The following is a 26023-nucleotide window of genomic DNA, read 5'->3' on the forward strand; positions in this document are numbered from 1 at the left end:
GGGTCCATGTCACAGGCAGCAGGAAGTTCAGAGAGGAGTTATAGACCACAATTTCAATTCCGAGAGAGTCTCCTTTTTTTGGTTAAGAGGGAGCTAAAAGCTGGGTTGTTAAATAGATTCATTGTGACTACTGACATGAGAGAGGAAGTTTTCTGAAATGAATCAACTAAACCAGTTGTTTTGTAAAATGATTCAGTGTTCTGAACATCTGAGAACTTCTGCTGGTCAAACGCATGCAAATGCAAATACAAAAAGGAAAGACTGGAAACACAAGCTGCAGTATGAAAATACAATTTAATAAAAAGGCAATACACTTATTAGGCAGAATTTACAATATGCATTGTGTTTAAAGATATACATACAATGAGATCTTACATGATTATATTATTTTTGTTTGTTATAAATTAAGATTTTCATAATTCATATGGTATTTTTATGCTTTAGTACAGTCAAATAAAGTTACAGTACCTTTAAGGCACATCATTTGTAAGTCACACTGGATAAAACTAAATGACCCTTCGCAAAAACCTGCCCTCTTAAGTAACTGTTGGCAAGTCTGACAAGCCATGCCGCTCTCACACTACACATGTTCTCGTGCAGTGAAAAATACATCGCAGAGCAAAGAGGGAAATGACAACATGCCGACAGACAAGACAAAGTAATTTACTTCTTATATGAAACAAAGGCTCAGCTTTCAAATTTAAAATTTTTAAGTGATTTAAACAATAAATACCATTTTGTGGCTCTTTAATGTTAACCTATTTTTTTCAACTGCAGAAAGATGTCAATACACACAATTTTCAAGCCCACCAAAGTAAATCTACCCTCCTGTCTTAAATTGGATTTGGCATTATGATTGGTCCTGTTAATCAAGCTTTTTGCGAAGGGTCAACTGCTAAATTAATTTGTTTAAATCAAGGCAATGCTGTCAATTGTTAAGGGATCCACACACAGAGAGACAGAGAGAAAAAGAAAAAAAAAACAAGGAAAAGAAAAATTTAAATCTATAAAATGTTTTGCCAAGTGTCCCAAATACTATGGCCTGCCATGCTGAAAGAAAGTAAATTGCTACATTAATAACACACTTCAAATCTCTTGTCAGTATAAAATAACTTTATAAGATTACTTGATCTTAAACAGTGCATTACATTCTGTACACCATATACTTTGTCAGTAGACATTTGATATCAAGAGTGAAAGCACTTACCATTATATTCTCAAACAGGTTCAGTCGACTCAATGTCATTACCTTTAAGACTATCATCATGAGGTCTTGCATGATTAATCTTTGCCATTAAAGAAAAAAAAAATAGAGAGAAAACAGAATCAAATATTGACCGACGGTTGTTAACTATAATGAGATCTATAACAATAACCAGATTAGCGTCCACACCAATGGACTAGCTAATGATAACTTACATTCTCATACAGATCTTCAGTCATCTCATCATCAGATACTTTACATCTGTCATCATCAGGTCTGGAATGATTCATCTTTGACATTGAAGAAAAAAACAGATTAGAGCGAAAACTGAATCAAAAATTGACCAACGGTTAGCTATAATGATATCCATGACAATAACCATATTAGCGTACACACCAATGGACTACACAGTAAAATCCTGAGTGTTAAATTAACACTGCTCAGAGCATATATGGTCCCATTCTAAAAGAGTGTTAGGGGGCTTTCACACTGGCAGTTTAGTGTGGAACGGGGCACGGTTCGCATGAAAAATCGCTAATGTGAATGCTGTCATCGGACCCTGGTGCGCACTGGGGTACCGAACCCGAGACTACCTGAAGAAGGTGATCTAAGTTCGGTTGCTCCCGAACTGTGGCGCAGTTCACGTGAATGTGCAAGCAACACAGACTCGGGTGCGCACTTGTTCAGGAAGTAAAGTATCCTGCGCATGCGTAACACTGTCAATATCATTGTTTCCTCAACACACGAGAACCATGAGTGGCAGGGAAACACACTGGTTATGGTTAAAAAACAAAACAAAAAAAAAAACAGAGAAAATGTTTTCAGGTTATATTGGCCATTTTTTCTGATAATGACATAGCCAAGTACACCCAGCTGCAGCCTGCAGATCGAGGCGGGGTGCACCTGGGGCAGGGCTGCACGTGTCGCCCCGCCCCATGCCTACTCTGATTGGTTCGATCGTCTTTCATAGACATAGCTGCATGATAGGAAATGTGTGCGTAGTTGGTGTAGGAGCGAGTATGTTGTTTAAAAAGCTAAAAACTGTGCAGTTTTAAAAAGCCTTCATTATAAAGCACAGTTGTTTATTGTTAACTTGACTCACTATCTGTTTTATTGAATCACGAGATGTTAGCTGTTGCAAATTTAATCTTCTGGACCAGTCGAATTCACAAATGAATCACTGGGACATTCTAAAACACTTAACATGAAAGTACGTGGCTTAATCCATTAAAACAGTGTTTTTAAAAGACCAAACTCAGTAAAAATAATGTGTTTACTGAATTTGGCATTATATTCACAGACAAGCAGATATGAGCCCAGAATACAAACGCAACGCGTTTAATGACGCGTAAAACATTTTCCTCCCATAACCTGCTTGTCTGTAAATAGAATGCTTCATTAAAAAATGTTTACTGAGTTTTGTCTTATTAAAACACATTTGAATGTATTACGCCACTTTTATAATATTTTATTACAATATCTTTTATTACGTTTTTTTTTTTAATATTGATTTGTGTGTATTTTGAAAAATGGCACATTTTTCATTTTTCATTTGTCCAAACAAAACGAAAAATCAAGAATTCATTTTAATTTTTTCGTTTTTATGTTCAGGGACAAAAAATGAATGAACAACTTGAATATTCAATCTCTACATGTGAGCGGGAATGAAACGCCCCTCTCCGCTGATTGGTCGACCAAATATTACAACATAATAAGAGTCCTAAAAACATAATAAGAGTCCTAAAAACATAATAAGAGTCCTCTGCTTCTACGGATTCTTAATGTTTTTTTTTTTTTTTCTTTTTATATCTTTTTTGGTTGTATTATTCTACATGTTTAACGTGTTTATTTCTCCTATTTTTTTATTATAGTATCCACCTATCAAAATCTGTCTGGCAAAGCTGTGTGATGCACTGCAGCACGGGGAGAATGTAGCAGCCTGTTGTACTATAGTAGCGATCAATTTATGTGAACATGTAGTCATAATTTTGTTTAAGACAATATACTGCATTTTGGACTATGAAGGAACTTAAATAAAATGACAGATACGAAAAGAAATTAGCACATCTATTATTTTTTCTATTTTGAGTTTTATTCAATAGAGCACTTTATACAAATTTAGGAAATCATATGTTGTTATCCGACTGGCATGGGACTATTTGTTCGTCAGAGCGCTTGTTTCAATGATTGAATCTGAAATGTGAATTCGACGTCATGAATTGAAGGTAAACTCGTTTGAATCATAAGAACATATCCAAACCCTGAAATAACACTTCAAACAATAAACCAGAGATCAGTGTCAGAAATTAACTTTCCCATAAGAGGCACCTGATTTTCAGAGATCAGTGTCAGAAATTAACTTTCCCATAAGAGGCACCTGATTTTCTTTAATCATCTTTAATGTTAAATTCTTACTTCAAAAAAAAAAAAGAATAATAGAATAATATGACAATAGGCTGTTACCAATTATTCAGAGATATAGAACCTGCATCTGAAGATGCTTTTAGATGTATTTACAGTTTAATGCTGTTCAGACGGCTGTACGTGCATTTACATAGCAATTATTGTATAATATAATTGTATAATGAAATAAGATTGTTTTATACAACATTTTTAATACAGAAATATGAACAAAATGAAATGATTTGAAATTAAATGAAAATGAAACTTGAATTATGAAAGTAATATCACTGTGTATTTCACAGTATTTAATTGTGTTAATAAAGGAGCCTTTTATTCAATCTATTCGTTCAAAATGCTTCATTTATTAATTCAGGAATAAAATCAAGTGGCTGTCTATAATAATTGGTCAGTGAATTTTTGTCTATAATAATGGGTCTTTCAAAGACTGATTCAAGGAACGATACACCACTCTATGCACCTACTGTGAGTCAGTCACACAACGGTTCTGTGACGTGGGTTTAGTTGTTAGAGAAAATATTTTTTTATGCTATCAGTTAGCTGGCCAACACCCAATATTAATTAAATAAACTCAGCTTATTGTCTAAAACTACCTGTTCACATAAATTAATAGTGGTCTGTACTTGTCTAATACTTTCTTCCCGCACTACAGTGCACAAAGGTGTGCCAAAGGTGTGTAGGTAGTTGTGAGTGCAGGTGCGAAGTAAATTAATATTTATTAGATAAACTAAATGTTTCACTGTTAGGTTGCAGAATTTATGCCTACACAAAAGAAAGCTCTGTAGGCTCTGCCTCTGTATGGTTTGTGTCAAGTCATTCGTTTATCTGGGCTGCGTTTCTCCATAATGATTGATCTAAGACCTTAAGAACGTTTTCTATGAGTCATTTTACGGTTGTTCGCTATTGTTTCACGTGCGTTTCCCAAAAATGCACTTAACGCAATAGCACATAGCCATGCCTTAAGTGCTACTTTGGAGTCGCTATCCATTTGTCAAGTGCTGAAATGTCACCTTATAGAATGGCTCGTAATTGCAGTACATGCTCGTTTATTTAAATGTTAAGTTAAAGGTGTAATCTGCTGATTGTCCTGCAGGTGACCGCATAAATCTGTTCTCATGATGCACTTAGGGCTTTATTATTACTCCAGAACACTCGTAGATCTGTGATGAATTTCAAGTGCTACTTAAGTTATGATGCATTTGAGAAACAGGCCATAATATTAAGATCAGTAGTACAATCGTTTTTATAAGCTTTTGCTCGTAGATCTGTGATGAATTTTTAGTGTTGATTTAGTTGTGAATGTCAACTTAATAAAATTATGACACACATTTCCACGCATTTAAACTGATTTATTTGAACTTAAATTAAGTTAAATGTACTGATGAGTAAAATTCATGCTAATTGAATGAGCTCACAACAATTTCACTGGACATATTCTGTGAATGTTCCCTGAACATAATTCACTCTTGTTGATCCAAGCAGTGTTGCTGCTATTCATACTGGTTCCTTTGTGCAGAGTTGCGTGAGTTTTATGCATTTTTATGAAAATAGAAAGGCCTGTTAGAGTTTAAGGTTTTAATGTTTAGTTATTTGTTTATATGTTTAGTTCAGACAACATAAATTGTTTTTTTTTTTGGTTACCATTGTGGTGAAGAGTAGAGCTTGAGCTTAGGTTGTCAATAGGGTGTCATACACACATATAAATGTTCTATGATCGTTTGGTTGTGAAGGGTAGAAATGCTGACAATATAGACTATGCAAATCATGTCCTGGTTCTCAAACTGATTTTTTTTTCTTTAGATTTTCATATTTATTTTTATGAGAGTATAACAGCCAGCATAACACTTTCAACATATGCAAGTAATGATCATGTAAAATGTTCTCATGACATTAGCATAGTTATAGCTCATGTGGCCTATAGCCTAACCACAAAGTCTATACTTCACCATAATGGTAACCTCAAAAATAATCATTAACATAAACTCTTTTAAATGTCAAAAAATAACTAAACAACAAACTTGAATATGTCTTTCCCTTTAGGGTTAGGGTTAGGGTTAGCCTTACCCTTTAGCAAAAACACATTAAACAGCACTTAATTTCAACATTTACTCTCCTATGCAAAGCATGCTGGGAACTAGAAATCCCACTGCCCAGCATTTAGTCAATGCAACATAAATGATTCATGTAGCCCCTACTTAACTTCAATGGTTTAAGTTAACATTTTACAAATGTAATTTCATTTAACATAATAAAAATTGAGTGTAAACGACAACTGAATAAAAAAACTAAAGTTTTATGTTGTTTCAGCTTATTTTATTTAAGTAAACTGAGCAAACAACTAAAATCATTTTTTTGAGTTAAATTAGTTTTTATGATGTTTTGGGTGAATAATCTGTGTATGTCTGATGGTGAGTTAGTTATAAAAGTTTGGTTGAAATGATATCGTTAAGAATCTGTAAAATTTGGGTTTAGTCAAGTTGTTTGATTCAAACGGTTTGATTAAACCATTTAATTTTTAAAACTAACAGTTATGAGTACTCTGAACTAAATTCAGTTGAGTTCACTGAAAGAAGATATACATTGCAATTAAATAATTAAGTGATTAAATGAGTGATAATTGAGCATTAGTGATGAACACCTGCTGTTAACAAACATAATTACTGAAGAAAAGAGAAACACAAGAACTACAACTGACTTCAGACACAGCCTTAGATGAAATCAACTGAAATAAAAATACATTAAATCTCTCAAGATCTGATTAAACAACCCCACAAACAGCATCACCAGCTCCACTTATTAATAACCAGACTGACTTTATTTCTGTCAGACGTCTACAGAAGATCTGATTGAGAATTAACTAAGGTTTAGATGTTGATTTATTGTTTCATTTGAAGTAACCATGTTAGAGATCAGTGTTTGCTTTAGTTGGGCTCTTGACCCTTGACTGATATGAAATAATCAAAATTCTCTGTGTGAGAAAGGAAATGAAAAGGATGTATCACTTTTTTTTTTTTTTTTATTTATGCAGCATAAGACAATTATTGTTACATATAAATATCTGTCATGCAGTAGATTAATGACACCACAATAGTCTAATGTGTGTTTGCTGTGTGCCATTTAAATTTTTAGGAAACTTTAATTTTCTTTACTACATTGCAAAGTAAAGCCTTTTTCCTCCCCAGACTGACTTTATTTTATGCTGCTCCACATTATTTTAAAGTGGAGAAATCGAGAAACTTTTATTTCTACTGGGAATAACCAATTCAGAGTAGGTAAGGGGTGGGGCGACACATGCAGCCCCGCCCCAGGTGCAGCCCCACCTCGATCTGCAGGCTGCAACCAGGTGTACTTGATTGAAGCTCAAAATAATTTAAACCCAAACTGTTCTTATATCCTTATTTTCTGGTTGTCACAAAACTGTTCAATCTCAAAAGGTAAATCAAAGAAAAAAAAATTGATATGTATTAGATTCATAACTAAACTACAAATGAATCCAGCGACACTTTAAGCCAGTATAATAGATTACGGCTATTAGAAACAGTTGCTATAATAAATGTATCTTAAAAACACAAATATAGCAATTAAACAAAACTTACTGCTCAGAAGTCAAGGGTCAGGATCCCAACTAAAGCAAATATCTCCAAAATGGTAACATCAAACAAAACAATAAAACATCATCATCTAAAACGCTGTAACTCTCAATAAGATCTTTTGATCTCTGATCTCTGATCTCTGATCTTACAGAAATAAAGTCAGTCTGGTTAGTAATGAGTGAAACTGGTAAAGCTGTTTGTTGATTGTTTAAATCTTCAGTTGATTTCATCTAAGGCTGTGGCTAAAGTCAGTTGTAGTTCTTGTGTGTGTCTTGTTTCTCTTTTCTTCAGTGATTCTGCTCGTTAACAGCAGCTGTTCATCAGTGTCTTAATTCAAAAGTGAATGAGGGTGTGTGATTCTGCTGTTCATTTACCATATATAGCAGCAGACTACTTTCTCGAAAATGATGAATATTACCCAGAATGCACTGTTTTAAAGAAAAACAGCATGTTACTGTCAAAATGTGGCCGTTTTTTTTACAGTGATTTTTAACAGTGTTATGATTGGTCCTGTTCATCAAGCTTTTTGCGAAGGGTCAACTGCTAAATAAATTTGTGTAAATCAAGACACTACTGTCAATCATTAAGGGATCCACACACAGAGAGACACAGAAAAAAAAGGAAGAAAAAAAAAGTATATAAAATGTTTTGCCAAGTGTCCCAAACACTACGGCCTGCCACACTGAAAGAAAGTAAATTACTACATTAATAACACATTTCAAATCTCTTGTCAGTATAAAAGAACTTTACGAGATTACTTGATCTTAAACAGTGCATTACATTCTGTACACCATATACTTTGTCAGTAAACATTTGATATCAAGAGTGAAAGCACTTACCATTATATTCTCAAACACAGGTTCAGTCGACTCAATGTCATTACCTTTAAGTCTATCATCATGAGGTCTCGCATGATTCATCTTTGCCACCGACAGTTGTTAACTAAAGGTGCTTCTCAAATTAGAATGTCGTGGAAAAGTTCATTTATTTCAGTAATTCAACTCAAATTGTGAAACTCGTGTATTAAATAAATTCAGTGCACACAGACTGAAGTAGTTTAAGTCTTTGGTTCTTTTAATTGATTTTGGCTCACATTTAACAAAAACCCACCAATTCACTTTCTCAACAAATTAGAATACTTCATAAGACCAATAAAAAAATAAAAAAAAAACATTTTTAGTGAATTGTTGGCCTTCTGGAAAGTACTGTATGTTCATTAACTGTACATGTACTCAATACTTGGTAGGGGCTCCTTTTGCTTTAATTACTGCCCCGATTCGGCATGGCATGGAGGTGATCAGTTTGTGGCACTGCTGAGGTGGTGTGGAAGCCCAGATTTCTTTGACAGTGGCCTTCAGCTCAGCTGCATTTTTCGGTCTCTTGTTTCTCATTTTCCTCTTGAGAATACCCCAAAGATTCTCTGTGGGGTTCAGGTCTGGTGAGTTTGCTGGCCAGTCAAGCACACCAACACGATGGTCATTTAACCAACTTTTGGTGCTTTTGGCAGTGTGGACAGGTGAAATCCTGCTGGAAAATTAAATCATCATCTTCAAAAAGCTGGTCAGCAGAAGGAAGCATGAAGTGCTCCAAAATTTCTTGGTAAACGGGTGCAGTGACTTTGGTTTTCAAAAAAAAAAAAAAATGGTTGAAGTACATCAGCAAATGACATTGCACCCCAAATCATCACAGACTGTGGAAACTTAACACTGGACTTCAAGCAACTTGGGCTAAGAGCTTCTCCTCCCTTTCTCCAGACTCTAGGATCTTGGTTTCCAAAAAAAAAAAAAAAAAAAAATACAAAACTTGCTCTCATCTGAAAAGAGGACTTTGGACCACTGGGAAACAGTCCAGTTCTTCTTCTCCTTAGCCCAAGTAAGATGCCTCAGGAGTGGCTTAACAAGAGGAATACGACAACTGTAGCCAAATTCCTTGACACATCTTTGTGTGGTGGCTCTTGATGCCTTGACCCCAGCCTCAGTCCATTCCTTGTGAAGTTCACTCAAATTCTTGAATGGATTTTGCTTGACAATCCTCATAAGGTTCCGGTTCTCTCGGTTGGTTGTGCATCTTTTTCTTCCACACTTTTTCTATCCACTCAACTTTCTGTTAACATGCTTGGATACAGCACTCTGTGAACAGCCAGCTTCTTTGGCAATAAATGTTTGTGGCTTACCCTCCTTGTGAAGGGTGTCAACGATTGTCTTGTGGACAACTGTCAGATCAGCAGTTTTCCCCATGATTGTGTAACCTAGTGAACCAAACTGAGAGACCATTTTGAAGGCTCAGGAAACCTTTGCAGATGTTTTGAGTTGATTAGCTGATTGGCATGTCACCATATTTTAAATTGTTGAGATAGTGAATTGGTGGGTTTTTGTTATATGTGAGCCAAAATCATCACAATTAAAAGAGCCAAAGACTTAAACTACTTCAGTCTGTGTGCAATGAATTTATTTAATACACGGGTTTCACAATTTGAGTTGAATTACTGGAATAAATTAACTTTCCCATGACATTCTAATTTATTGAGAAACACCTGTATAATGAGATCTATAACAATAACCATACCAGTGTCCACACCAATAGACTAGCTAATGATAACTTACATTCTCATACAGCTCTTCAGTCGTCTCATCATCAGATACTTTGTATTGGCCATCATCAGGTCTGGAATGATTCATCTTTGACATTGAAGAAAAAACAGAATAGACAGAAAACTGAATCAAAAAATTGACCAACGGTTGTTAACTATAATGATATCTATGACAATAACCATATTAGCATCCACACCAATGGACTAACAATAACTTACATTCTCATACAGATCTTCAGGCGTCTCAACATCAGATACTTTATATCCGTCATCAGCAGGTCTGGAATGTATCATCTTTGACATTGAAGAAAAAACAACAGAGAGAAAACAGAATCAGAAATTGACCAATGGTTGTTAACTCTAATGATATATATATAACAATAACCATATCAGTGTCCACACCAATGGACTACCTAAAGATAACTTACATTCTCATACAGATCTTCAGTCATCTCAACATCAGATACTTTATATCTGTCATCACCAGGTCTGGAATGATTCATCTTTGACATTGAAGAATTGAGACATTAGTAGAGACTAAACAAGTAACCATTGCTAATAAGCAACTCACAACTGCATTCAAACTCATAGTTCACTGCTCAAAAACAGAGGTGGGACTTTCAAGTCACATGCAAGTCTTCAAGTCATATACCAAGTCCTCAAAGAGTTAAAGTTAATGAGATAATTAAGTGACTAATTAAATGAGGATTGTGCATTAGTGATGAACACCTGCTGTTTCTGAGAATTACAGAGGATCAGACGTTGATGTTTTATTAGTTAAAATCATGCCACCATCATGGAGATCAGTGTTTGCATTACTTGAGCTCTTGACCCTTTCATTAGCTCAAAGTAATTTGCATTTAAGCAATTACAGTGTTGTTTTATAGCAAGCATTTATGCATTGCTGAATCAAAGCTTGAAAAAGCAGGTGATCTTATACTATATCTGCCTATAACGCATGATAAATAAACATCATGAAATGGTCTCTCTTTTGTTTATTGACTGACACTAAACTGAAAAAAGACATATTAAACATGCCGCTATAATGCTTCAATATTGAAAAAGAGCCTTTTTTTAGATCAGGCTTTTAGACATGGACACTTATCATATGATCCTCAACAGTGGTGACAATAATTTTTCATACTGCAGTGCATGATGGGAGTTTTTACTATGGTGTTACCCAGCATGCATTGCAGCATGAAACATTTTGTTGATTGCCACCATTGTTGAGATTCAATATGCTGGTTCCTTGATGTCTGTGTGTGTCTAACTAGATCTGGACTAAAAAATAAAAATTATGCATTTCACAGTTACTATTAGAGCAGCACTTCTTTTCACAGGGTTGGTTATGCAAAAACCTAGGCATATAAATTCATATGCTGGTTCTTGATGTCTGTGTGTGTCTAACTAGATCTGATCTCTGCATAAAAACAGCTCATATCTGCTCAATGTACAGTATTGATCTCCCTGCTTTACAACACTTCATGCATTGTTACAGAGAGATATCCAACACTGGAGTCAAGGGTCAAGAGCCCAACTAATGTAAACACTGATCTCCATGATGGTGGTACCAATTTTAACCAATAAAACATCAACATCTGATCCTATGTAATTCTCAGTAACAGCAGGTGTTCATCACCAATGCACAATCATCATTTAATTAGTCAACTAATTATCTCATTAACTTTAACTCTTTGAGGACTTGCTTGTGACTTGAAAGTCCCACCTCTGCTCAAAAATAAAGGAAACACATAATCATCACAGTATAACACCAAGTCAATTAAACTTATGGGATGTCAATCTGTCCAATTAGAAAGCAGAAGTGATTGTGACTCAGTTTCACCTGCTTTGGTGTAAGTAAAAGTGACAACAGGTGCACTGGAGAGCCAACAGCAAGACTGATTTATCTCTAGTTTTGTGTTTTGTTAGGGTCCTTCTTGGTCAGGGTATATTCTGGCAAACTGTTTACCAATCACGTTTCGCTGTCGGCAAAGCAAACTGTGGTACACGCCTCTACCAACACGCGATGGGTAACTGGCACAACAGAGGTGGATAGTCCAATTCAGAAAGTAAAAGTCCTGCCATATGTTTTTCCACCCATGAATCAGCGCTTTCGAATCAGTCATTCCTTCCAAGTCACAAAGCCAAGTCCTCAAAGAGTTAAAGTTAATGAGATAATTACGTGACTAATTAAATGATAATTGTGCATTAGTGATGAACACCTGCTGTTATTGTAAATTACAGACGCGTTAATGTTTTTATTGGTTTAATGATGCCACCATCATAGAGATCAGTGTTTGACTTAGTTTGCTCTGACCCGTGACTTGTACGGCTTGGTATGTGCTAGACCTCACTCTGTAGCTTTTGTATGTGGTGTTGTAGAAAAGAGCGATCAGTGATCTACAATAAACTCATTGTCACAATGAGCTGGTGTGATTATGTTCAAAATAATGTTTGTTTTGTTTCCATAGAAAGTCATCCGAGGTTTGAAAAAAAAGTACTGCTTTAATATTTACAGAGAATGCATTCAAGTCTGTGTAACACATACAGAAAATTTGAACTCCAGTGTTTTTTAGACAACACAGATATCAAGAACCACATATGAATCTCTACAATGGTGACAATCATCAAAAAATGTTGCAATACATGAAAGACTCCCATAATGCACTGCAGTATGAATAATTATTTTCACCATGAGGATCACATGATAAATGTTCATGGCTAAATGCCTAAGCAGGGTTTTTTTTCTTAATATTAAAGTATTGTAGTGGTAATTTAATGAAATATCACTCTTTTTGAAAAATAATAAAGAAATTCAAATCAAGATCATACAGTCATCAAAAGCTTCGGATACCTGCTAGTTCAAGATTTGTTTTCAGCAGTGCACAAATGTTTGCTGTGAACAGTAATGCATTTGTTTAGAACCAAATTTATCAAAACTGTTAAAATGCTCAAGAGCCCAACTGAAGCAAATACTGACCACACTTATGGTGGCAAAGTTTTTTTTTTTTTTTTTTTTTTTTTTTTTTTTTCTTCCAATTGATTACATCCAAGGCTGTGTGCTTAAAGTCAGTTGTAGTTCTTGTGTTTCTCTTTTCCAGTGATGTTGATTGTTAACAGTAGGTGTTTCATCACTAATGCACAATCTTCATTTAATTAGTCAGTTAATTATCTCATTAACTTAAACTCTTATTGGGATTTAACTTGAGACTTGTTTGTGACTTGGAAGGAATGAATTTCCTCCTCTGGTGAAAATCAGCTGCTGAGTTCATGGGTTTAGGCAGGACTTTTATTTTCTGACCCCTGGACTATCCACCTCTGCTTTACTTTCTGACCCCTGGACTATCCACCTCTGCTTGTGGCTCTTTAAACCTGAATAGAAAAAGTTATAATTACAGTTTAAAACCAACAGTTCATGCAAACACGATATCAGTCAAATATTTATGGTTTAAGCCTATAACAAAACCCAGTGTTAAAGCTGAGTGTGAACAATTATATTTTAGAATATTAGATTAGTGTTGACTTTCAAGTATTCATCACGGGGATAAAGAACACAACTGTAGACTATCCAATTCGTGGTCACTAACACGTATGGTGCTTTAAATGTCCTTCGAAATAATGCTAAGTAGATGGTGGAAAATTTTAAGTAACGATAACCCCTTGTTTTGGTATGGTGGAAATTTTAAGTAGATCATCAAAACTAACAAAAGAGCAATGAAATGCAAATGCTATGACAAGTCTCAGTTAGCCCAATGCAGTTAACGTAGCAAGTTTTTTTTTTTTTTTTTTTTCTATGAATTATATATATATAATATGAATTATATTATATCAATGCAAAGGTGCTTGGGCACCTATTGTATCAGTTGGTGTTCTTCTTTCACCCATGAGTCTGTGGCAGAACACAGAACCACTTGAGTGAAAGTTTTAAAATTTGTCACAGAAATAGAGGACACTCTGAACATTAAAATGTTCATTCACCCAAAAATAAATTCTGTCATTAATTATTATTATTAACTCTCATGTTGTTCCAAACCCGTAAGACCCCAGTTCATCTTCGGAACACAAATTAAAATATTTTTTATGAAATCCGAGACATTTCTGACCCTCCATAACAAGGAGAGCAATGCAATTGAAATGTTCCCAGACACAGAAACATAGTAAGGACATCAGTAAAATAGTCCTTGTGACATCATGGTTCAACCGCAGTTTTAGGAAGCTAGAAGAATACTTTTTAAGTGCAAAGAAAAAAATGAAAAGAAAAAATAAAAATAACTACCTCCACCTGCTGGAGCAAATGGCTGTGTACTATTCAAGGTTTGTGTTCACGGTGTGTTTGTGCTCAAATTCTAAATATTGGTTACCATACTTGGCAACATTTCATGACAATGACATAACACTCGCAAATGTATTCTAGATCTCCGACAGGACTTCCTTAATGAAGATCCTGGTACCTGGGCCAATGCAAATGTATGTAAGAGATGCTGCATTCCTCCGAGAGTGCAATGGTCTCCTCTTAAAGACAGAAGAACAAATGCAGTTCATTATGCAGATGGTCAGAGAGCACCAAAATCGTTTTTCATTGTTTTACGACTTGTCAGATCATCATAAATATCTAGATCAGAGCTCAGTTTTGTTCCAAGTTCACTTTCTTCACCAGCAGAGTAATTTCATTTTTTACATTCAACTTCTAACTTTGCGGCTGAAGAACATGTCTGATTATCATCACGATCTAGATAAGATCACAATTTTTCACAGATCAGTTCTTGCCAGCAGCGCTGTAATTATTATTATTTTTTTTAGCGTTAGCGTTTTATGATTTATTTTGATAGGACTGTAAGTGGACAGGAAGCCATGGGAAAATGGAGAGGATCGGGAAAGGTCCACATACCGCGACTGGAACTCGGGACACCTAAAGCACAACTGTGCTACACTGTAAAACCTGACAAGTCACAGTAACTCAAACCGTTTGAGTAAACAGATTGCCTTTACTTAAACCATGTAAGTTTTAAAACTTTGCAATTATGTAATCAAGTGATTATTAAGTGCTGATTGAGCTTTATGTGACTAGGAACAGCTGCTGTTAACAAACAGCATCCACCAGCTCCACTTATTAATAACCAGACTGACTTTATTTCTGTCAAACATCTACAGAAGATCTTATTGAGAATTAAACTAAGGTGTAGATGTTGATTTATTGTTTCATTTGAAGTACCATGTTAGAGATCAGTGTTTGCTTTAGTTGGGCTCTTGACCCTTGATTTCTGTCTTAGATTATTTTTTGTGGACGTTGTAACCATGTGTTTTTGAAACACCTTTATTATAACTCAACAAACCCAGAGAAAATATGATCGGTATCATGGTTGTTATACAGCATATTGGTGATGATAATCATCAATTATGAAGCTGTTCAGAGTTCAAAATCTTACTAAATAGGTGTTCTATAGTTAGTTCAGTTGATGTCAGTGAAAAAGTCAGTGGTTCTTTCATAATCAGTTAACATAAAGAATTTTCCAAACAGTTTGGTCTTCTATGGTGCCAACTAGTCACACACAGACATCAATAATCAGAATATGAACCTCAACAATGGTTACGAAAAAAAAAAAAAAAAAAAAAAAAAATGCTGCAATGCATTGCTGGGTACTATTGTAGTACAAAACTCATCCATGGCTCCCAGCATGCTCTGCTGCATTGTTTCTTTTTTTTTCATGGTCACCATTGTTGAGGTTCATATGCTGATTATTGATGTCTGTGTGTGACTAAGGGACACCACAGAAAACCGAACTGTTTGGAAAGTTCTTTATATTAACTGATTATCACAGAACCACTGGTTCTTAAAATCAGTCTTACTGTAATCAATCGAACTAGTTACACAACACCTATTTCATCAGAGATTAGACTCCAAACAGTACAATAATCAATGATTGTCATCACCAATACACAGTATAACAACCAACATCTAGGTACAGGTTAGATAAAAACCTAAATGCTAACCTGAACGCCCTGTAAGTTGCTTTGGATAAAAGCAGTTTCTAAGAGAGAGTGAGAGTGTGAGTGTGAGTGAGTGAGTGAGTGAGTGAGTGTGTGTGTGTGTGTGTGTGTGTGTGTGTGGGTGTGGGTGTGTGTGTGTGTGTGTGGTGTGTGTGGTGTGTGTGTGTGGTGTATATAAACACCTAATGATATTTTCTCTGGGCCTTTTGAGTTACAAACAATGTGGTTACAACAGCCAAAGCAAAAAACTAAGACACGAAATCAAGGGTCAAGAGCCCAACTAAAGCAAACACTGATCTCGAACATGGTTACTTTTAAATGAAAAACATAAATCAACATCTAAAGCCTTAGTTAATTCTCAATCAGATCTTTTCTGTAGAAGTCTGACAAGAATAAAGTCAGTCTGGTTATTAATAAGTGGAGCTGGTGATGCTGTTTGTGGGGTTGTTTGAATCAGATCTTGAGAGATTTAATGTATTTTATTTCAGTTTATTGTATCTAAGGCTGTGTCTGAAGTCAGTTGTAGTTCTTGTGTTTCTCTTTTCTTCAGTAATCTGTTTGTTAACAGCAGCTGTTCATCACTAATTCACCAATTTATCACTCAATTATCACTTAATTATTTAAGTGCAATGTATACCTTCCTTCAGTGAACTCAACTGAATTTAATGTTCCGAGTACTCACAAACTATTAGTTTTTAAAAAACTTAAATCGGTTTAAAGGCAATCGGTTTCCTCAAACGGTTTTGAGTGAACATAACTTGTCACGTTTTAGTGAGGCTGTGTCTGAAGTCAGTTGTAGTTCCTTTCTCTCTTTTTTCTTCAGTATTTCTGTTTGTTAACAGCAGGTGTTCATCAATAATGCTCAATTATCACTCAATTAATCACTTAATTACTTATTGCAATGTATATCTTCTTTCAGTGAACTCAACTGAATTAAGTTCAGGGGTATCGCATAACTGGTAAGTTTTAAAACTTAAAATGGTTAAGGCAATCGGTTTCCTCAAACGGTTTGAGTAAACCTAACTTGTCAGGTTTTTAAGGATATCTGTTTACTCAAACGGTTTGAGTTAAGTTACTTGTTGGGTTTTACAGTGTACATGTTTGCATGTCTGAATGTAATTTAACATTAATTTAACAAATCTAATAACACTGTTCTGTGTTCACGTTTTAAACTAATTCACAGTTTACTAAAGGTCCTGTATAATTAATAAGTATATGTTTTAACTTATTAAAACATTTTTTTTTTCCAAATTTTTCATTAATTGAGATTCATTGTTTCATTTAAGCATTCCTTATTTATTTTTTTATTTTAATTTTTTGAGCAGGACAGTTAATTTACTGATGAGACTATTGATAACTAATTTTGCTCACCTGAGTTTCGAGTTTGTCTTTTTTCTTTTTCCCCCTGCTTCTCCTTAAAAACAATGAATGTTACATGTTAGAGTTAATAGTTTATATGTTTTATTATATGTTATTTTTGGACTTTATTTGGACTTTTATGCGTTTATATGATAATTTAATTTTGTCAGCCTTGTAGAATATTCTTATTTCATTTCTAAGATAAAAAAAAAAAATCTTCCAACAAATTCAATATTTGTAGAAAGCTACCCACACAGCTATTTTTTTTCTTTACTGAAGGTTATAAATGAGGTTAAGTGTCTGCAATCAAATACTACACATCTTACCAAATCACCAACATCACAATGATAACTGCAGCTCCACAAATCACTACAACGTATATGTACAATGTCACCAGATGTCCTACACTCTAAAAAATGCTGGGTTAAATATAACCCAGTGCTGGGTTAAAAAGGGACCAACCCAGCGGTTGGGTTGTTTTGACCCAGCGGTTGGGTTATTTTGACAGAGGTGGGTAGTCCAGGGGTCAGAAAGTAAAAGTCCTGCCATATTTTGCTCCCATCCATGAACTCAGCAGTATGATTTCACCAGAGGAGGAACCAAGTCATTCCATTTTCAAGTCACAAACAAGTCTTTATTCCAGCAGAAGTTGTTTTAGGGTTAGGGTTAATGAGATAAATAAGTGATTAATTAAATGATGATTGTGCATTAATGATGAACCATGCTGTTTATGGAAATTACAGAGGATCAGATGTTGATGTTTTATTGGTTAAAATAGATGCCCCATCATGGAAGATCAGTGTTTGATTTAGTGTGCTTCTCTTGACCCTTGAGTTGTTGCGCCTAGATACTCTCTCTCTGTAGAAATGCAATGTGGTGTTTTACAATGATGAGATATTTGCTGTTATATATGTGATGAAACAAGCCTCATGAAATGGGCCTGATTTCATTTAAAATAAAACTGTGCTTCCATGTTATCCTGTTCAGGTTTTGCATTAAGAACTATGTGAAACTACAGAACACTGTTGTTCTAAATTATACAGTGAATTAATAAAAAAAAAAGTGTGTGTGTATATACATATAATACACCAAAAAAAAAACCTACTATACTATTTAGACACAGAGAGACATCAAGAACCAGTATACCAATCTCAACAATGGTGACATCAACAAAAATGCTTCATGATGCAATGAATGCTGGGTAACACCATAGTAAAAACTCCCATCATGCACTGCAGGTATGTATGAAAAATTATTTGTTCACACCACTGTTGAGGATCGTATGATAAATGTTATGGCTAAAGTTCCTGAGCTGATATAGTTTTTTTTTTTATTATTCAATATTGACACATTAAGGTGGCTATTGTGGTTAATAGTTTGTTTTGTTTGTTTGTTTGTTTTTGTAGTTATACAGTAACCTGAACAATAAACCAGCAGAGAGAGACCTCTTTACGAATGTTTATTTACCATGAGTTATTAGCAGAAATCACAAGTTACTCTGCTACTTTCAAGCTTTTGATTCAGCAGTGCACAAATGTTTGCTGTGAAACACATATATGCAATGCTAGAGACAACAACTACTTTGAGTTATTAAAAGGGTCCAAGAGACTTAATTAAAGCAAACCTGGACCACCAGTTATTGGTGGCACTCTTGTGTGCTTTTAAAAAAAAATAAAATATCAGTATATTTCATCAAGGCTGTGCCTGGAGGTCCGTTGTAGTTCTTGTGTTTCTCTTTTCTTTCAGTGATGTTGAGTTGTTAACAGCAGGTGTCATTACTAATGCACAATCTTCATTTATTGACTTAGTCACTTAATTATCTCATTACTTTAACTCTTTGAGGACTTGGGATCCTGACTCGAACTCGTTTGTGATGTGAAAGGAATGACTTGGTTTCTCCTCTGGTTTAAAACAGCTTGCTGGGTTCAGGGTGGAATAAAAATATGGCAGGACTTTTACTTTATGACACCCTGGACTTTAGACCTCTGCCAACTGCTGGGTCAAAACAACCCAACTGTTGGGTTGGTCCCTTTTTAACCCAGCGTTGGGTTATATTTAACCCAGCATTTTTTAGAGTGTACAACAGAGACACATAAATAAAACGTGAACAGATTAATTTTCTTCAGGAGTAATACAAGTAAATGAGCTGCTCTACCTTTAACAGTGACAGTAACAGCGTCTGATCTCTGAGATCCGTGTTGATTGTGAGCCTCACAGTAGAAGCGTCCACTCTGTAGTGCACTGAAACTCTGTCCAGATCCAACAGAGGAGCTTTGATCCTCCTTAAACCAGCTGATTTCTGCAGATGGGTTTGAATCACTGCTGCAGATCAGAGTCACTGAATCTCCTTCCACTATTTCACCAGAGACAGACACTGAGACACTCCTGGGTGGATCTAAAACAGAAAAAAAAACATGGATATCATTAACAATCACAATACATTTGATATTACGTAAGGAATAATTGACGATGGGCTTCGCGTCGTGGCCGCATCACCACCTCGTGTGTGCATTATTTTTCTAATAATTCAACGGCCCAGAGTCAATTATTCCGCTTATACTACGGTTACCACACCTCAAGACATCGATCAGATGATATATTTAAAGGGATTTGTTTTTGTACTTAAATTGCTATTGTGAGTAGGATTATTTCTTCCGCATTTCATCCAACGCTTCTTTTGCTGGATCTAAAACATCATTTTAAAGCTGGCAATTGAGGTGTGAGCCGTTGATAGCATTCTAATGCCGTTATTAATTAAGTTATTAGAAAGAGAGCGAGAGAGACAGAGACACACAGAGAGAGAGAAAGAGAGAGAGAGAGAGAGAGAGAGAGAAAGAGCTTGTGTGAATTAGACTGCAGCAGCGTCTCTGAACAGCGCTGTTATTACCTCACTAGTGATATGTCATGTGCATTTACTTTCGTAAAATCGTGTTATTTCTTTCTTTTTGTTTTTTTTGTTAGTGTTGTTTTTTTTGTTATTATATGTTGTAAATGATAAGTAGTGTAACTCAAACCGTTTGAGTAAACAGATATCCTTAAAATCCTGACAAGTTAGGTTTACTCAAACCGTTTGAGGAAACCGATTGCCTTAAACCATTTAAGTTTTAAAACTAATAGTTGTGAGTACTCTGAACTTAATTCAGTTGAGTTCACTGAAAGAAGATATACATTGCAATTAAATAATTAAGTGAATTAATTGAGTGATAATTGTGAATTAGTGATGAACAGCTGCTGTTAACAAACAAAATTACTGAAGAAAAGAGAAACACAAGAACTCCAACTGACTTCAGACACAGCCTTAGATGAAATCAACTGAAATAAAATACATTAAATCTCTCAAGATCTGATTAAACAACCCCACAAACAGCATCACCAGCTCCACTTATTAATAACCTACTGACTTTATTTCTGTCAGACGTCTACAGAAGATCTGATTGAGAATTAACTAAGGTTTAGATGTTGATTTATGTTTTCATTTGAAGTAACCATGTTAGAGATCAGTGTTTGCTTTAGTTGGGCTCTTGACCCTCGACTTCTGTTTTAGTTTTTTCTCTGGCTATTGTAACCATTTGTTGTAACTCAAAAGCCCAAAGAAAATATCATCAGGTGTTATACACACACTCACACTCTTAGAAGCTGATTTTATCCAAAGCTGCATTTTTTATCTAACTTGTACCTAGATATTGGTTGTTATACTGTATATTGGTGATGATAATCACTGATTATTGAATTGTTTGGAGTCTAATCTCTGATGAAATAAGTGTTGTGTAATTAGTTGGATTGATTACAGTAAAAGCCATTCTAAGAGCCAGTGGTTCTGTGGTAATCAGTTAATATAAAGAACTTTCCAAACAGTTTGGTTTTCTGTGGTGTCTCTTAGTCACACACAGACATCAATAATCAGCATATGAACCTCAACAATGGTGACCATGAAAAAATAAATAAATAAATGGAGCAGAGCATGCTGGGAGCCATGGATGAGTTTTGTACTACAATAGTACCCAGCATGCATTGCAGCATGTTTTTTTTTTTTTTTTTCGTAACCATTGTTGAGGTTCATATTCTGATTATTGATGTCTGTGTGTGACTAATTGACACCATAGAAGTCCAAACTGTTTGGAAAATACTTTATATTAACTGATTATGAAAGAACCACTGACTTTTTGAATGGCTTTCATTGTAATCAACTGAACTAACTATAGAACACCTATTTAGTAAGATTTTGAACTCTGAACAGCTCCATAATTGATGATTATCATCACCAATATGCTGTATAACAACCAATACCTGATCATATTTTCTCTGGGTTTTTTGAGTTATAACAAACACGTTTCAAAAACACATGGTTACAACGTCCAAAAAAAAAAAAATAATAATCTAAGACAGAAATCAAGGGTCAAGAGCCCAACTAAAGCAAACACTGATCTCTAACATGGTTACTTCAAATGAAACAATAAATCAACATCTAAACCTTAGTTAATTCTCAATAAGATCTTCTGTAGACGTCTGACAGAAATAAAGTCAGTCTGGTTATTAATAAGTGGAGCTGGTGATGCTGTTTGTTAACAGCAGCTGTTCATCACTAAAAAGCTCAATCAGCACTTAATTAATCACTTGATTACATAATTGCAAAGTTTTAAAACTTACATGGTTTAAGTAAAGGCAATCTGTTTACTCAAACGGTTTGAGTTACTGTGACTTGTCAGGTTTTACAGTGTAGCTTTACTATATGCTAAGTGATATGGAACTGTAATGCGGTCAAGAGAGCTGCCTGGAACTATATTCGCCATACATTTCCCAGAAAATAATTGCACACCTCAGAACGTTTGTCAGCCAATCAGATTCAAGAATTCAATGGCCCTGTAGTATAAAGAAGATTAAATGTCACAGTTAATGAACATCATTAACTCACACATGATGTTTAAAGTCACAGCATCAGAGTCTTTCTCTCCATGTTTATTTCTGGACTTGCACTTGTATTCTCCACTGTCATCAGAGCTGATCTTTGAGATGCTGTAGATTCTTCCAGATCCTACAAACGTCCCTCCTTTAAACCAGCTGATTTCTGCAGGTGGGTTTGAATCACTGCTGCAGTTCAGAGTCACTGAATCTCCCTCTACTATTTCACCAGATGGACTGATGGACACTGAGATGCTTTTAGGTGGGTCTAAAAAAATAAATAAATAAATAAACATGAAAGAAAGTTAATTGACAAGACCTTTGTGTTTTTGGTCAGTAATGTGATCTGAAAATGATCATAATAGAGAGGATAAGATGTTCTTCAATATCATACATTTTATAATATACTCACACATGATGTTTAAAGTCACAGCATCAGAGTATTTCTCTCCATGTTCATTTCTGGACTTGCACTTGTATTCTCCACTGTCATCAGAGCTGATGTTTGAGATGCTGTAGATTCTTCCAGATCCTACAGAGTTTTTCCTTTAAACCAGATGATCTCTGCAGGTGGGTTTGAATCACTGCTGCAGTTCAGAGTCACTGAATCTCCCTCCACTATTTCACCAGATGGACTGATGGACAATGAGATGCTCTTTGGTGCATCTAAAGAAATAAAAAAAGAGAGAAGAAGAAAAAAAAAAAAAAAATATATATATATATATATATATATATATATATATATATATATATATATATATATATTATATATATATATATTATATATATATATATATACACACACACACACAGCAAAAAATCCAGAGTGAAATTAACTCTGCTGGGAGTACATGTGAGACCACACTCAAGAGTGTGAAAGTGTTAAAATAGGAGTGTTAAATTAACACTGAAGCGGAGTTAAAGTTAATGAGATAATTAAGTGATTAACTGAGTGATGATTGACCATTATTGACGAGACCTGATGTTAACAAGCAGAATTAACAAAGACAAAAATCTCAATTTTTATGTCACCATTATAGTGGTCAGTGTTTGCTTTAGTTGGGCTCTTGACCCTTACATTTTTAAAGTTAGATTTGGTTTGGCTGTTATAACTCAGCTGTAATAGAGAGACAAGCAAAAATAAAAACATGATGTGCTATTAGTTATGTTTTTACATTATAATTATTTGATCTGAATCACCGAAGTTATTTAAAGCCTTAACCTAAAACGTTAAGTCTAAACATTAGAAAACAAACTACTAAAAGTAGCATTGAAAACAAAAATAGAATAGTAAAAATAAAGGAAATTACTAAGACAATTCAGCTAATAATTTATTCATGCCGCAGTGCTTCATGGGAGCCATGGATTAATTTTGATAGGTGGCACCCAGAATGCACTGCAACATGCTTTTTTTGATTGTCACCGTCGTTGAGGTTCACGGGTTGATTCTTGATGTTTGCATGTCTAAGTGAAGGACTCTTTTGAAAGATTTTTGAACAAACAACTTTTAAGAAATTCCACAGATTGTATTTAAAATTCCCGTAATCCTATGCTGAAGAATCATTCAGTGATTCACGAAAAACAACATGTTTTGTTTGCCTGTCTGTTTTATAACTCCATTACAACAGCCAAGCAAAATCTGACTTTAAAATTTTAAGGGTCAAGAGCCCAACTAAAGCAAACATTGGCCACTATAATGGTGACATTAAAATAGTGATTTTCGTCTTTGTTGATTCTGCTCGTTAACATCAGGTCTCGTCAATAATGGTCAATCATCACTCAATCACTTAATTATCTCATTAACTTTAACTCTGATTCAGTGTTAATTTAACACTCCTATTTTAACACTTTCACACTCTTGAGTGTGGTCTCACATGTACTCCCAGAAGAGTTAATTTCACTCTAGATTTTTTGCTGTGTGGGTATATATATATATATATATACTATATATATATATATATATATTATATATATATATATATAAAAATGTGTAGTTCCAAACATAAACTCTACAAATTTAAAAGAGAACTAATGATTCTGTACTCACACGTTTTTTTTATATTAAAGGGTGGGTAGATGTTTTTTTTTTGGTGTAGAGTAAATATGTTACATACATCCATCCTCTCTTCTGACTGACTGCAGCAGGAGTTGATTGTTTCTGTCTCTTCTCTCAGTTAATGGCTGTGAGTTTCTGTACCAGATGAATGTTGCTCTGTCAGTCAGAGCGCAGCTGCTTTTACATGTCAGACGGACTGAATCTCCCTCTGTCACTCTCTCAGGAGACTCCACCTGAAGATCTGAACACAACGCACACATTATATCTAGAGCTGCTGTCATACACTGATTATTATTCGACATAATGCACAGAAGAAGAGTGAAACCTCATCACCTGTGACAGTAAGATTCACTCCTGGTTTACCAGTCCATTTCTTATCCGGTTTATTTATAGTAAATCTGAAATAGTACATGTGTGAATCCTTCTGTGTCACATGACTCAGTCTGATGGTGCAGTTCTTCTGTTTATCTCCCAGATACTGAAGCCTCTGACTGTATTCAGGGTCCTCAGACAGATCTGGAGGCTCTACATTTTCTGCAGAGCCTTTGGTCCAGAACACATTCATGATCTGATGTCCAGGAGGGTATGTATAAGTGCAGCTCATTATCACTGATGAGTTCTCTAGTGCACAAATGTGTGAATGACTGTAACTCACACTCTGCTTAGCACTAGAAACCCCTGAAACAATTCATATAGTGATCAAAATAGCAGCAGCTTTTGTATAAAGGACATTGGTGGGGGAAAAATAACTTCATGCAAAATCTCTGACCCTGCGTCTCAGTGTGCCTACTTATACTACGCTCTTAAAATATGTACTCTTTTGTTGAAGAAAAAGGAGACACTATTGAGTGTGTAGTAGAAGAGTAGGCAAGCTTTGGGACATACTATCACGTCACACAATTGCGTATTTAAAAGAGCGCTCTGTCCCACCTGTTACACACACCCTGTCACTGTAAACTGCCAGTCAATTATCTTGTCACATTTAATTTAATTTAATTTAACTTCCTACCGTACTGGAGAGAAAATAAGTATCTCGTTGATCTGCCAGTCGCGGGTCTTTCATGTGGAGAACTCAGTTCATTTTCTACATGATGCATTTAAAAATTAACGACCAAATGGATGTTTATAAAAGTTCACATTGCTGTTGCAAATGAAATATAACACGGATAACAATAAATAAATAAATAAATAAATAAATATAAATAATATATAATTTTTTATATATATATATATATATATATTTTTTTTTTTTTTTTTTTTTTACCATGTTAAATGCTGATTATTAGTAATTCAAACCCCTTTTTGTAAACCTCTCTACCAAACCGTCGATCACGCGCATGTGCCACGTTTGTAGTTTTTCTTACGTGTTATATTCTTGTTTGTAATTCGGGACTGAATCCTTCTCCAAAGCGCAATGGATTGTGGGCAATTTTAGCCATTAGAGTGTGCACAGATCCACACTTTAAAAATCGACCTGAAATAGTAGACCATCTGTGGACTTTTGGCATACTCTTTGCAAAATATTATGCTTTGGGACACACTTATTGTAATCATACTATTTAGGATGGACAGTATGAACACTGAGACACAGGGCAATTGTTTCTGAAGTGTTGCAGAGACTCACTGTGAATCACAAGCAGAAAGATCAGAGGAAAAGGAGGAGCCATTCTGACTGACATCACCATAGCAACACCTACAACAAATGAACAGTGTCTTATTTCATTATCATGAACCAGTTTTATTCATTGTTTTTATTTAATGATTATTTTTTAGTTATCTTTAATTGTTATTTTTATAAAACAATATAAGCATTTGCGATGCTGATGTTTGTTGAGGGTTTAGTCAGATAGGTGACTGGTTTATTCCGGGGTCAAGCTATTGTTAAGATGGTCTAATGTCAGGGCAAATCCGCT

At 35.0% G+C, this 26023-nt stretch overlaps 1 protein-coding gene across 1 annotated transcript; it reads right to left on the reverse strand.

The window, feature by feature from the left end:
- Positions 1–281: 281 nt before the first annotated feature.
- LOC109082324 (B-cell receptor CD22-like) lies at positions 282–25789 on the reverse strand. The gene is made up of 15 exons (XM_042716096.1): positions 25735–25789; positions 24444–24788; positions 24209–24351; positions 23168–23171; positions 22467–22586; positions 22068–22322; positions 19311–19550; positions 17482–17557; positions 17168–17210; positions 10237–10311; positions 10028–10102; positions 9822–9896; positions 1420–1494; positions 1208–1286; positions 282–1050 (listed from the first exon to the last, which is right to left on the reverse strand). Exons 1-14 carry the CDS (start codon positions 25787–25789, stop codon positions 1218–1220), a joined length of 1650 nt encoding a protein of 549 aa, XP_042572030.1. The 3' UTR covers positions 282–1050; positions 1208–1217.
- Positions 25790–26023: the final 234 nt, after the last annotated feature.

Source organism: Cyprinus carpio, chromosome B1 (assembly GCF_018340385.1).
Source record: "Cyprinus carpio isolate SPL01 chromosome B1, ASM1834038v1, whole genome shotgun sequence".
Taxonomy (NCBI): domain Eukaryota; kingdom Metazoa; phylum Chordata; class Actinopteri; order Cypriniformes; family Cyprinidae; genus Cyprinus; species Cyprinus carpio.

Excerpts from the sequence above, each read along its gene's own strand:
- LOC109082324 (XM_042716096.1), bottom strand. The coding sequence starts at position 25,789 with ATGTCAGTCAGAATGGCTCCTCCTTTTCCTCTGATCTTTCTGCTTGTG. Across the intron at positions 17,558-19,310 it reads TGTTACTGTCACTGTTAAAG|GACATCTGGTGACATTGTAC; the intron begins GTAGAGCAGCTC and ends TTTAGAGTGTAG. Across the intron at positions 1,495-9,821 it reads CTGAAGAGCTGTATGAGAAT|ATGAATCATTCCAGACCTGA; the intron begins GTAAGTTATCAT and ends TCAATGTCAAAG.